Source organism: Notothenia rossii (assembly GCF_949606895.1).
Source record: "Notothenia rossii genome assembly, chromosome: 6".
NCBI classification, from domain to species: Eukaryota; Metazoa; Chordata; class Actinopteri; order Perciformes; family Nototheniidae; genus Notothenia; species Notothenia rossii.
In genome coordinates, this window is record NC_136909.1 from 54,352,963 (window position 1) to 54,367,514 (window position 14,552).

Below are 14,552 nucleotides of genomic sequence, written 5' to 3' on the forward strand. Positions count from 1 at the left end.
CACAGGTGTGAAAAGCCCCCACTGTTGCGCCTTATGGTGTATAATAAAAAATGTTTCAATCACATTAGTATGCATAAAAAGTGACAGGTGGGCCCGCCCCCAAGTCTATTAAAACAAAATGCCGCTTCCATCACATTAGTATGCATAAAAGTGACAGAAGGGCCCGCCCCAATTATGTGATGTCAGAAGACCGAAGGGGTGGAGTGAGATAAAAAAAAAAGAACCCCGTGCAGATAAAAAGCCAGTCATTTCCAATCATCAAGTCATCTTTCCAAAAAGAAAAAATGGCCAAGAGACGCCTCGATACGGGTTTAATCAGCGAGACGCCTGTGACAACTTACCGCCATCCGTCCGGAGCGCCAATCAAGAAACGGATGCAGTATCTGTGCCGGGTTCAAACACCTCCGGTCGAAGATCTTGAAGAGAAATGGCTTCTGGAAAATGAACATGTTTGGGGATACGTATTCAACTATATGGCGAATGAACTGCATTTCTACAATCTGAAGAATGGAGAAACGTATGGACCCCACAGTGTTAAAGCAACGTTGACCTCAACAGATTGGGCTGTGTTAACTCTGGTGTCTTCCAGAGATCTCCACGCAACCATTGTATCGGAAGAAGTAGTGCATCAAGGAAACACTGTGGAACCAGCGGTGTACAAGATATGTGCAACAAAAAGCAAAGAAACGCAAACAAAAAGCGAGATCAAAGAAGAGTTTTCACCGTTACCCCTCAATGTGGAGGAAGAAGAAGGAAATATCCCCCCGCCGCCAGAAGTGAAAAGAGTCCTGACAAGCACCGTCTGGGAAACTAAAAGCGGACCATCTGGGCGATGGTATTACCGCGCAAGCCGTTTGCTGACGCAGGGGGGAGGGGTTCTCTCTAAAACACAGTGTCCTGCCATCTCTCTCTGTTTCTGCTGATGTGTAAAATATACAAAATAACGTTTTATATACTTACTCTCTTGTTAAAAGGTGATGAAGTTTGTAGCGTAAGCCAGCCATCAGTGTTCTAGTTTTAAGGATCGAAGGATCCAATGTATTTTTTAAATGGAGCAGAAATAGAACTAGTCTCCCAGTGCAAGTATCTTGAACAGGGAGTGTCATATTGGAACTCGCACTTGACTTTTTAAGAAACATATCCAGAAAGTATCCAATACCATTAAATTCAACTTGCAACATTTTAAACAAATTAGACCTTTTCTTAACTGTCAATGCTGCAAAGTCATACCTCCACTGTATGATTCTATCCCACATTGAATACTGTTTTACAAACTGGTCGTTTGCTTGTGCCACACACCTGAAACCCATAAAACGGCTGTTCAAGAGAGCTATCCAGGTGTTTGACAGAAAGCCACAGTCATACCACCACTGTACCATCCTTGAAAATCACAATTTCTTGAGTTTTTGACATTTTTATGTCTTTTAAAAGTATGTGTTTTTAAAAAAATAATATTTACATGGGCTGGCCCCCCTCCCCTTGGGGGAATTCATCCACAGAAAACACACTGGACGCAGCACTATGTCAGAAACCAGAGGAGACTGTGAAGTCCACCACAGACGGACCACCTTTGGACAAAATGTCCTCTCCATTAAAGGCAGCTCATTGTGGAATAGCCCCCCAACTGAGATACGGGATTGTCCCACTCTCAATAGTTTTAAAGGTCAACTTAAAGAATGGTTGAGCAACAAACAGACACGTAATCACCGCTAAATAAATGCACTTTAACACAGGGGTATCTCCTCTTGCACTTTATGTAGCGCTTTTATCTTATCTTGCACTTTATATATCATAGCTGCTACCTTGTAATGCCATGTGGTAAATGCTTTTATGCTGCTCATGCTCTTTCTGCATATCATGTATTTTATTTTTGCTGTATACAGATGTAGCACTGAATTTCGGACTCCAGCTTACAGCTTCCTGCCTACTACCTTCCAAATACCAGTATAGAGGAATGTTAAGCCCTCCCACTATTTTCCAAGAGGGCGTTGCCAGATTTTCATTTTCAGGTTTTAACCAGGAGATGGCGCTTCATTCACAAATACAGAAAGACAAGTTTCATGGACTTTCAGTTGTGTTTTGAAGAGCATTTGAACACATCAATATTTTAGATCAACTAAAGTATATCTAATCTTGTAATTCAATAATATATAGTCTTTATATATTAAATAATCATAATGTAAATGTTTACATTACACTTCTTTATTTGTTATGCTCATACTTTAACCTTTACAATCGTTTGCTTTAATATGCAGTATATTTTTGTGTTTGCTTCCTCCTGCTCCCTTTCGGACACATACTGTATGATTTATTATTAATATGAAGATATTATTAAGATAAGATAAGATGTTACTTTATTGATTGAACATTTTAGTTTAGAATGTGCTGTCCCACGGTAATTCAGAAGGCTCACAGGTCACATTCCGACCATTATTTAAAACAATAGGTGCTTTCACACCTTCTACAGTTTGATTTGTATAGAGGGAGCTCTGTCAGTTTTCGAATTACCCATTTGCTTTCGGGGAGCCCTATTTTTCAGAGCACATCCTGCTACTAAATATGTCACACGCACGCTCTGTTGACTGGCGCAGCAGCGCGGATGCGATCAATTGCTATAAAAACACTCTTCTACTAATACAGACGGTGTCACTATGCCGGCGGATGTGGCCGTTGTTGAAGCCTCTTCAGGCTCCGCATCGGCAGGCCTCTCCCTCGGTGTGGAGCTGTCAAGCTCGACCCTAACGCCGCTTACAGCCGGCCAACTAAAAGTTGTTTTCCGTTCACGTTGTCATTTTTAGACTCCTTCGCTTCTTTGCTTGTGAATAGGGGGTAACCTACTGTTAATTTAGCTGCTGGAGAAGAAAGATCAGGGGGGGGAGGGGGGGAGAGAGCTGTGGTTGATGGGCCATTAGTTGTGTAAATACACAGCTGAGAGCTGCCGTTTCATTCAGACTGTTTAAAAAACTGTAACAACGGACTATTTTTCTTAGCGGATGCATGTCAATTTAAATCAATACATACAACTATTTTTTAAATCAATACATACAACTATTTTTTCAATCCATAAAAACATTTTCTAAATTCATAAAAGCGTTTCAATTAATATTGGGAGTCATGTCGTTACTTTGTTGAGAATGTGGCCGTGTAATAAGCGGGATAATTTGCAGCGACTTGTTCCTTATGGGGAAAATAACACCCGTCATGTGTGTGTAGAGTTGTGTGTGGTTAAAACACTTTCATGAAGTGAAGGAATTTCCTTCTATAAAACAGCTGTGGGCAGCAGTGAGTGTCACGGACATGAATTCATAGATCAAGGCAGACTGGTGCACACACTCTCCTGTCCTGCCAGGCGACACGCCCGTTCTAAGCCGTGTCCCTCACTCACATCCCAAGCATCCCCGAAAAGTGTAATATGTTGTTACATCTCAGATGTTATGTTTCAGTTGTGCTCTGTCTATGTTCGGTGATGCAAACTTGTCACCTTTCGGCGAAATTCGCCGTTTTGACTCCAAAATAAGTCGTTTGTGTGATTCATGTAGATCTGCAATACAAATATTTTTGGGGTATGGGGGGGGCTGGGACCCGGAGTAATCTGCGGCCGTGAGCTGTTATGTGCCATCATGACACGCATGGTTTTCTTTTTTTATATATTATAATGAAGTACGAGCTGTGTGCTCGAGTCTTCCTGCCTGTCGGCTCTGCTCATGGATGTATAATAAGGCTCTTGATTGATTGATTGATTGATTGATTGAAAAGTTTATTAACAGCTTGTATATTGGGTACAGTACAGTACAGCTCAAAACATACAATTGTTAAGGGGATGCAGACCAGAGAAAGACTTTCGTCTTGTTTACATCAGGGTCCCCCATTTCCAATTCATCATATCATTTAAGACATACAAGACATATTTGACATACAGATGGCTTATTTACAATTTACATACAGGTGTTTTTTTACATACAGATGGCTTACTTACAAATTTCATTTTAGATTTCATTCTAATACATCCTAACCGGACATTTAAGACATACCAAGTCTACAGATATACAGTTAGTAACAGAGTCTAAAATGCGAGTATATACATAGATGGGGGGGGAAGCTGTCCATTGTACGACAGGTTGAGATTTGTACCATTACCGGAGCCAGTTTTGCAATGCTCTCCCCCGAAGGTGCTCTTTAAGAGAGGTTTTGAAGGTAAGTATAGTTTTAATTTCCTTTACAGTAGTGGGAAGAGCGTTCCACCTTGATGTGGCATAATTGCGAAACGTGTATTCCCCTTTTTTTGTGCCAAATCTGGGTTTTAAATGATTTGTGGAGCTCCCTCTGGTGTTATGATCATGATATTCCTTGACCTTTGGGAAGAATTTTGACATGTACATGGGTACCATAGAGGTGTATTGGATCTTGTAGACCAGGCCCATTGCAAGTAGCTGTACTCTGTTGTCTACTCTAAGCCATCCTAGGTTGTCAAAGTGGGCAGAGGTGAGGTGGGTTCTAGAGGAAAGGTCAAGCAGTAGTCTGACCAGTTTATTTTGTGATGTTTGAAGTTTTATTTTTAGCGCCTTGGAGGTGCTATGGTACCATGACGTGCAAGCTTAGTCATAGTACCCTTGAATGAGTGCTCCTGCCAGAGTTTTCAGGGTATTTTTGTTTACCAGAGAGGAGATCCGGTATAGGAATCTAGTTCTTTGATTGACTTTTTTTATTACATTGGATGTCATTTTGTCACAGGAGAGGTTTGCCTCAAGAATAGATCCTAGGTATGTAATTTCCTTCTTACTTGTGACAATAATGTCACCCACTGCAACTGAGAAGTCGTCGGATTTGCTGAGATTATGTTTCGAACCGAAGAGAATGGACTCTGTTTTACCCAGGTGTAATGATAATTTATTATCGGCGAGCCAGGTGCAGATTCTGCCGAGCTCGGAGCTGAGGGTTTTTTCAACCTGCAATCTGCTCCTGTCAGAGACCAGCAGGGCTGAGTCGTCCGCGAACAGGAACAAGTTGCAGTCACATGCTGATGACATGTCATTTGCATAAATTAGGAACAGTAATGGACCTAATATGCTTCCTTGTGAAACACCACAGCTCACTGGGAGGGGGGGGGGGGGGGGCAGAGTACCGTTTACCTCCACCATCTGTTCTCTCCCCTCCAGGTAGGATTGCATCCAGCTCACCGATAGTTTATCAAAACCAATTGCTTTTAGCTTGTCAATCAGAATGGGGTGATTGACAGTGTCGAAAGCCTTTTGCAGGTCCAGCATCACCATGCCGCAGTATTTGCCCTCGTCCACCTCTTGTTTGATGTGGTCGTTTAAATAAAGAAGGCATGTGTCAGTGGAGTGGGATGTTCTAAAGCCAGATTGAAATTCATAGATTAGTTTCTTGTCCGCGAGGTACTTTTCGACCTGTTCATATACTATTTTTTCCATGACTTTCGAGATGGAGGTAAGTATAGAAACAGGGCGGTAGTTGCCTGGGTCCAATTTGCTGCCCTTTTTGTGCAGGGGGGTTAATCTTGCAATTTTGAAGTCTTTGGGTACTTTTCCTTGTTTTATGGAGAGGTTAATTATGTGAGCTATGACTGGTGAGATGGCGGTTGCTGTGTCTCTGAGGAATTTGGAGGGGATATTGTCGTGGCCAGTGGCCTTGTTAGGTTGGAGGGCGCTCAGTTTAATGAGTACCTCTGCTGATGTTACCCTTGCTAGACTGAAATCATCTTTGCGTACCCCTAGGTTTTTGTAGTAGGTCATGATGTGATCTACTCCAAAAAGCCCTGAGTGGGAGGGTAATTTATTTACAAGAGTTGTGGCTATGTTTGGGAAAAAAATGTTCAAGTACTTGGCCACGTCCAGTTTGTCTGTGATGAGCCTGTTATCTGTCTTTATGTTTAAGTTCGAAAATCTCGTTTTTAGTTTTTTACTGCAGCCAAGCTGGTTATTGAGTAATTTCCAAAGTTCACAGGGTTTATTTTTGTTTTCCTCAGTTTTGACATTGATGAAATTCTTTTTGGCAGTTTTGATCATGGAGCTTACGTCATTTCTTAGTCTGTTTCTTTCAATTTTTAGTTCAGTCACGTGGGCCAGGAGTTCACTGCTCGTGCTTTTGGAAATCATTGACTGACTTTTATGAAACTCAGAGCATTTTTTGTCTCTGGTTTTCATGGCGGTTAGTATGCCGGAGTGCATCCACGGCTCTGCGCGATTTTTTACCCTGGTTGTTCTTAGGGGGGCCAAATCATTGAGCATTGCAGAGAATTTATTTTTGAAACCAAGCCATGTTTCTTCAACTTGCGTACCACCGAGCTCATCTGACCAGTCCAGGCTCTCCAGTTCTAGGTTAAAGGCCTCGCTAGAGTAGTTTTTGAGGTCTCTAGATATGACTGTTTTGTGAAAGCCGGCATTTTGTTTTAGCCTTTTGCGGGTACAGAATATCATATAATGATCACTTAAACCACATGCTATAACCCCTTTACTGGAGATCTTGGACTTGTCAGAGGTCAGAATGAGATCAATGGTAGTCTGTGTTGTTTCACATACCCGGGTGGGTTGGGTGATTAGCTGGCTGAAGCCGTGCATATCACAAATCCTACCGAAGGACTTGAAGACGGACGTGTCTTTACGTTGCATATCCGTGTTCCAGTCTCCAATAATAATTGTCTCTACATCCCCCACCTCAGCCAAACACCCATCTAATGTATCATAAAAGTCACTCTGTTCCGGTGGTCTATAGATTGTCCCGACTATTATAGATTTAGCATTGTCAAAAAGAATTTCAACCCACACAGATTCAATATTTTCATGATGCAGGTCAGTACGGATTTTGAAATTGGTGTCTTTATGTATGTACATGCAGACACCACCTCCATTCACGTTCCTGTCCCTTCTCACTACAAGATAATCTTCAATTTCAATCTCTGAATCTGTAATGGAATTGTCCAATTTGGTCTCAGAAAAGCATAATATGCTTGCCTTACCGTTCATGAATAGCTGCCTGAGTTCAGCCAGTTTGTGTCTCAGGCTGTTAGTGTTCAGATGAAAAATATGTAGTCCATTTTTGTTGCTTAAATGCACAATGTCGTCAGCTTGCAGATATTTGTCTTTGTCCGTTACAGCAACCGGCTTGCGGCCTGCCGTGTTGCTTGGAGCGGTGGGATGGTGGCGGGAGGGAGGCTCCGTTGTAGCTTTAGCCGTTGATATGCTAGCAGGGTGGCTAACAAACTGGCGGATATTTGTTCCCTCGGATCTCGGTTCACTTCCTCTCGTCACTGCCTCATGCGTGTCTGTCTGCCGAGGCGTCCCCGGGGGAATGTCGAAGTCTCCGTTGATTCCTCGGTCTCCGCTGTCTCCACAGTCTCTGTTGTCGTTGCGTAATTGTTGCTGCAGCGGAAGAGATGCTAGTTGTGATGCTAGTTGTGATGCTAGCTCCTCGAGCCTGCAGGACTGGCTTCTTGTCTGCACCGGGCCCGGATTCAGATGGATGTCTCCCGCTAACAATAAGACCAAGACGATCATACTTCTTCGGTCTAGTTTGCCTGACGGGGGTAAGTACTTTCGCGTCGGGTTTGCAGTTAATAATGCATGAATGCTTGCACTTCCAAAAGCGAGGTGTTTCCTTTCCCAGCCGTTGAGAAGGTAAAAGTCATTGTGGATCATTTTATCCCCGCTTTTATTACTCTCCTTCTCTAATTGATGTTGCCTCATTGATGAGTTGAGGTAGGAGTCCATAATCCATATTGTCATGAGGATGAAATATGTAAAAAATCGTGAGGAATAACCTCCAAAGCGGGAGCTCTCGAAAATGCGACCACTCATAGCGAAAACCGGATGCATCTCTGCTGCTCCGAGATGATGGTCTAGCTTCAGCAGCTATATTACCTACGGGTGCGTTCGTTAATATTAACTGTGCGTCCGGAGTCACTGTGGCACAGACTGGACCGCTGGTGAACAGCTGTTAGAACGGCCCGTTCAGGTGTTCAGAGCAGAGCTCCCTGTCGGAGCGGCAGAGCGTGATGTGAACTGAAAAGTTTTTCTGTGGCAATATTATTTAAGGAATCGTTGAGCTAGCTAGCTAGCATACATTGTCACTATCTGCTAACGTTAGCTTTAGCCTTCTATTTCTAATAGGTTTTTTCATAGGCTATAAACAGAGGTGGTATAAGTATATATATATATTGTACTTGAGTAAAAGTAGAAGTACTCAGATCTTGTACTTGAGTAAAAGTAGAAGTACTCAGGTCTTGTACTTGAATAAAAGTAGAAGTACTCAGATCTTGTACTTGAGTAAAAGTAGAAGCACACAGATCTTGTACTAGAGTAAAAGTAGAAGTACTCAAATCTTGTACTTGAGTAAAAGTAGAAGCACACAGATCTTGTACTAGAGTAAAAGTAGAAGTACTCACATCTTGTACTTGAGTAAAAGTAGAAGCACACAGATCTTGTACTAGAGTAAAAGTAGAAGTACTCAAATCTTGTACTTGAGTAAAAGTAGAAGCACTCAGGTCTTGTACTTGAGTAAAAGTAGAAGCACACAGATCTTGTAGAGTAAAAGTAGAAGTACTCAGGTCTTGTACTTGAGTAAAAGTAGAAGTACTCAGATCTTGTAATTGAGTAAAAGTAATAGTCCCAGAGTGTAGGAATACTCTGTTACAGTAAAAGTCCTGCATTCAAAATGTTCCTCAAGTAAAAGTAGAAAAGTATTCTCATCAAAATATAGTGGAAGTAGCGACAGTAAAAGTAGTCATTGTGCAGATTGGTCCATTTCAGAATAATATATATGATATGTTTTATAATGATTGATCATGAAAGTGTTCTCAAAGCTGGTAAAGGTGCAGCTAGTTTGAATGAATTTGTATACTGCAGGGTAGCTTGTGGATTTACTCCAGGTGGAACTAAAGTCTGATTTAACACTTGATTATATTTCACTTAATTAATCCAGATCTGTGAAGTAACTAAAGGTATTAAATACATGTAGTGGAGTCAAAGTACACCATGTACCTCTGAACTGTAGTGGAGTAAACGAACAAAGTAGCAAAACATTGAAATACTTAAATAAAGTACAAGTATCTCAAAATTGTGCCCAAGTATAGTAAGGCTTAGTGGCCACATGCGTGGACAGCACTTTTTTAGCTCTTATGTCCACAATGGTGTACACTGCTGAATTGGGGTCTTATAGCCAGGGGTGCACACAACTTTCTCAGTGAGGTACTCAGATGAGTACCTGGAGTCAGTGTTTGGTACTCCAACTTCCGGCTCCCCTCAAAGTTCCCATGAAGCCCTCTGTATCGAGCGTGTGAACGTTGTGATCAGCTGTTTTAGCGCAGTGCTGCTGTACAGGCCGACGTTAACAGCAGCCCTGTCTGTGCACACGGAGACCAACTCTGTCGTCCGATGATCTAACCGCCTTCTGGAAAAGCTTCACATATACATCGGTACGCAAATGCGCTTTGTGACACAAGTGACGGTACGCATTTCAGATTGTTGTTGCGCATGCGTACCTGCGTACCACTTATGTGCACCCCTGCTTATAGCCACATATGTGGACACTTATACTGCCATCTGGTGGTGTCAGAAGAGTATAACATACAATGGTAAAAATTCAAGATGGCGGCAAATACGAGGGATGATTCAAGTGGCCACTCCAGACACAAACATCGATCAGGTAAGAAGTCCTGCCTATTTCATGGCTTATTCTTATTTAGATATTTATATAAGCGTTGGATATTTGTCATGACAAGCAAATTTTGAAAAAAAAGTGTAAAAATAAGAACGTAACATGTCGCTAAACATGAAGTACACGTTTGTGTACTTATGGACTGAAGCTCGTCGAAACAGCTAATATACTAGTAAACATGCACGTAAAATGAGAAAACAAGTATATCTGGTGCAGCTAAAAGGCTGTACATTGTCTAAATGTAATACATAACAATTCAATCACTAAATACATATATACATACATAAATTAGTTGGATTAAAACGTTGTACAGTACCATTGAAATCCATTGTTTTTATTTCCAGAGCGTTTTTCTTTACACCAAGCTATGCAGCTACTTGGCTTGATTGATGAAGACAACTCAGATTTAGACCTATCTGACAATGATGATCCCATCCTAGATACAAATTACCAACCATCACCACAGGAGGAAAGCAGCAGTGAGGATGAGGGTGACAGTAGTGACAATGAGGACCCCATTCCTGAGCCCACAGAGCACAGCAGAGGACATAAACGTCGCCGTGGTGCAGATAATGGTTAGTCAAGACCCAGTAGATTTGTGTTTATGTTATGTAGTTAGGGCAGGGGTCTGCAACCTTTTTGACCAAAAGAGCCATTTTGCTCCTTTTGCCAAAAAAATTAATTGTCTGGAGCCGCAAAACATATTTCATAGCTTGATAGCTAATAAAGTTGTATTTATTGTTATATCAGACAGAAACTACAGTTTTTTTGCATTTATTAGGCTATTTATTACGTTATATAAAACTGTTAACCTCTAATAAGAAACAAAGAACTCCTATAAGGAGAATTAAAAATAATACAGAGGCCTACTTTAAAATAAATTAAACACAGCACTTGGGGAGTCATCTGCACATTTGGAGGAAACAAATATATAATTAAAATGGGCCCACTTTGAAATAAATAAAATATATAGCTGCACCCTAAAAAGAGTTAACGGTGGGGTAAGTAAGAATGGAGAAACCAGCTCGAGTGCGCTAGAGTTTGAAAATACACAACCGGAAAAAATCTGCCTCTTCCTTCAGACTTTCTTACAGAGTCCCTCCTCCAACACACACGAACGCGCACATGACCAATGAGGGCACGAGATAAATTTGTGCACAGATAGAAGGCTGACAGGCAGGTAGGCCATCCAGTTATTTTTGCCGGGCCGGCTCAGATGATTGGTCGTGCTTTTTACAGCGCTACGGCTTCCAGAGATTAATTTGTTTATGTATTTATTGTCAAAGTATTTAATATATTCATTGCTATCGGGACGTTAAGAGCATTCCATGGAATATATAAAAAAGTGTTTTCTGAAATAAATTACATACCCCATTGAATTATGACTGAAGATCGTCAGCTGTCTTCCTCTCCCGTGTTGTTCCTCGATACGTAAAGGCTGCAGCACCTTTGACAACTTCTCTCTACATATTGAACATACCGGTAAACCAGCATCGTTTGCTGTGAAAGCATATAACTATGTCCACGCAGAATTAAATCCTGTGTTCCTCCGGTACTTTTATTTTCTTTGATTTATCCATAGTTCGCTCATCGAGCCGGGGGTCAGGTTATTCACCCGCAGGAAAAGGCGCTGGCGCGGACCGTAGCAGGATGTGACGCATATTTTAGTTGACCTAATTAAAACCGTTTTGTTTTTTATTTATGTGTCACAGTATCACCTCAAAATACAAGATACGAAACATTTTCAACCATGCAACAACATTTAAATAGTCCTACAAATACCTTTATTTTCTTCTTATTTTTGTCTAAACTCAAGGGAGCCAGAGCAGAGGGCTTAAAGGGCCACATGCGGCTCGAGGGCCGCGGGTTGCCGACCCCTGAGTTAGGGCCTCAGGGCTACGTGAAGGATTGGAGGCAGAATGCTTATTTACATTGACAGGGACAGAGAGTACAGGGACAGGTTCATCCCACACTCCCAGACGTCGATGTCGAACTGTACCGATTGAGACTGATCGTGCAGAAGATGACTCTGAGGAGCCAACACCAGGACCAAGCCAAACCAAAAAAAATAAAAAGGGAGAGTCCAAACAAGGTAATTGTTATTATTTTAGCATGCCTTGAGGGTAAATCTTCAAATTTCATGTAAACGTCCACACAGATTCAAGTTTTTTTGCTTACATAGATAAAATGTAACTTACTGCAATAAATACTATACATACTAAATACTATTTTATTCTGATTCTGGTTGTGCAGGACGTGGAATACGCTGGAAGGCTACTCCATTGACGCCAAACCTTGCGGAGTATCAGCATCAGGACGAAAGCGATCTGGACAGACATGGCTGGACCCCACTAGAGTATTTTGACCAGTACATCGATAGAGATCTGATGACACTGATTTCAGAATGTTCTAATGCCATGTCACTGTCTAGGAGTGGGGACCCACTCAACATGTCAGTCGATGAGGTCTACCACTTTTTTGGTGCCTGTATTTTAATGTCCTGCATCCGATACCCAACCATTAGGATGTATTGGTCCAAAGCCTTTAAAATCACTGCCATCACTGACAGATTCACGCGTGCCAGATTCTTCAAACTGAGGGGAGCAATAAAAGTGGTAATTGATGACGATGTGCCTGAAGATCTGAAGACGTCTGACAAATTCTGGAAGGTGGGGCCTTTTCTGGAGCGGATTCTGCGAGGCTGCAAGTCTCTGAATCGACCTGATTGCACATCTATTGATGAGCAAATGATACCCTTCACGGGAGCCTGTCCGTACAGACAATATCTGCCAATGAAGCCCAACCCAACTTTGGCATTAAGAACTTTGTGTGTGCTACAGCAGATGGCATTGTGCTTGACTTTGAGCTCTATCAAGGTACACAATCACTGATCGAGAAGGTCGAAGAACCCGAGGGCCTGGGCTTGGGAAGCTTAGTCATCGAGCGTCTTTGTCAAACCCTGAAACGCGGCACAAAAGTGTATTGTGACCGGTTCTTCACCACCATCAAAGGTGCGCAACAAATGATGGAGAAGGAGCTGTACATAACTGGTACAATAATGAAGAACCGACTCGCTGGAGCGAACGACAAGTTACCCAGTGACAAAGCCATGAAAAGCGCAGGAAGAGGTACCTCATCAGAAGTGTCCGCTGAAGATGGAAAACTGTGTGTAGTGAAGTGGTATGACAACAAGCCAGTATTGCTGATGTCTGTTGTTCATGGTACACAGCCTGAGGACACCTGCCAGCGCTGGGACAAGAGGTTGAAACAATATGTCACTGTTTCGCGACCAAGCATTGTCCGTGAGTACAATACCAAGATGGGTGGAGTTGACTTGATCGATAGAATAATCAGTTACTATTGCATGAGCACCCGTACTAAGAAGTGGACAATGCGGATGGTCATGCACTTCACGGATCTGGCTTTAGCCAACAGCTGGCTACTCTACCGCAAAGACCATGCAATATGTGCTGGACCAAAGACAAAACCCATCCAGTTCCTTGAGTTCCGTATGGAAGTGGCAAAGATCCTCTTGGCCCAGCATCACGGTTTAGATGCTGACCTATCGGAACAATCAGAGGAAGAAGATGCACAACAAGGGGTAAAACGTCATGTGACAGAGGTGCCCCATGTCTCGGTACGCAGGAGGGCTAATGCCCACCTCCCAGAGATGATGGGCCTGAAGAATGCCATGCGCTGCAGACAACCAGGCTGCACTGGAAGAACCCGAGTGCGCTGTGTGACCTGCAAAGTGTTCTTGTGCATGCAAACCGAACGCAATTGTTACTTAGCCTTTCACACATAGGTGATGGCAGTGTGATGGCAGAGATTCTGTGAAGGTCATCAGGTGACCCCTGGGCCTCCGTAAGCAGGCCGGGTCCTTCTGTCCTCAATGTTCCCACCCTTTCACATATCCTATTTTTTACATTACGAATGCAACATTTCACATGAGCCATACTGTGACTGTCAAAAAGGGGCAACATTTATTATTTATTTTTTTCACTATGACGTTCCGTCATTTGTTGTACGTACCGTGTACGTAACGTGACAATTTAAAAAATGATTTGAATGTTTTATATTTTGTTACAGGCATACAATGTCATCCTGCAATTACTGTTTGCACTGTTGCAGCTTTTCAAATGATCCATGCATTAGTTTTAACTGTCCAAAGGGGCAAAAGTGCAATGTTTCCATGTTGTTTTTACTCTGATATTCAAAACATGTTCAAAAATATGTGTGTATGTGTTATTAATACATGCAAAAGCAGTCAGGAAAAACACTGCTGTGTTCAAGGTGGAAATAAAGAGTTTTTCATTCTATTACTCAATGGTGACTTAATTGGGTTTTATGGAAATTCGGACCAAGAATCCACATATGTGGACATCATTTTTCTCTAAAAGTACATCATATCAAAAGATGATTCTTAGTTTTTATTCTAATTAGGGTCCAATAAGCCCAAATAGCAAAGAGAAATAAAAAATGCATGTAAAAAAACAGCTTGGGCCTTAGGAGGATAGTACTTGTTGAGTTTATGAACTTAGTTACTTTACACCATGTGGCTATAAAGATAAAAAGACTTAAGCCTTGCACAGAGGCACGAAAATACATTTTCAAAATGCTCAACAGTGCTGCCAAAATTATAAACTGACTGCTATACAATTTAAAATAAATGCTTTTATATATTTCTATTATGTGACTTTTTGGCGTTTCTGTTATTATTAACACTGCTGCTTTAGTTGTTCTGACTGCTAAAATCCTCTGTCATTCCGTGGGGTGGGGGAGCCGGGGGCTCGGATCCTTGTCACCTTTTTCATACCTGATGAGTTTGCATCCCTGTATGTTAAAAAGCCTCAGTCACCTTAATTCATGTAATAAAAACA

General features: G+C 41.9%; 2 protein-coding genes across 8 annotated transcripts in view; one reads left to right on the forward strand and one right to left on the reverse strand.

Moving 5' to 3' along the window:
- The window catches only part of hspa12a (heat shock protein 12A), a 189,493-nt gene that overhangs the window by 73,908 nt on the left and 101,033 nt on the right, over nucleotides 1-14,552 (reverse strand). The gene's annotated exons all lie outside the window — the stretch shown is intronic.
- Nucleotides 9,539-13,994, forward strand: LOC307045454 (uncharacterized protein). Its single transcript, XM_079691135.1, has 4 exons — nucleotides 9,539-9,660; nucleotides 10,017-10,247; nucleotides 11,489-11,764; nucleotides 11,926-13,994. The coding sequence occupies exons 1-3, from the start codon at nucleotides 9,603-9,605 to the stop codon at nucleotides 11,551-11,553; spliced, it is 354 nt and encodes a 117-aa protein (XP_079547261.1). The 5' UTR covers nucleotides 9,539-9,602; the 3' UTR covers nucleotides 11,554-11,764; nucleotides 11,926-13,994.

Coding starts and splice junctions, on each gene's coding strand:
- LOC307045454 (XM_079691135.1), top strand. CDS start 9,603: ATGGCGGCAAATACGAGGGATGATTCAAGTGGCCACTCCAGACACAAA. Junction 9,661..10,016: donor CAGACACAAACATCGATCAG/GTAAGAAGTCCT, acceptor TTTTATTTCCAG/AGCGTTTTTCTTTACACCAA. Junction 10,248..11,488: donor TCGCCGTGGTGCAGATAATG/GTTAGTCAAGAC, acceptor TCTAAACTCAAG/GGAGCCAGAGCAGAGGGCTT.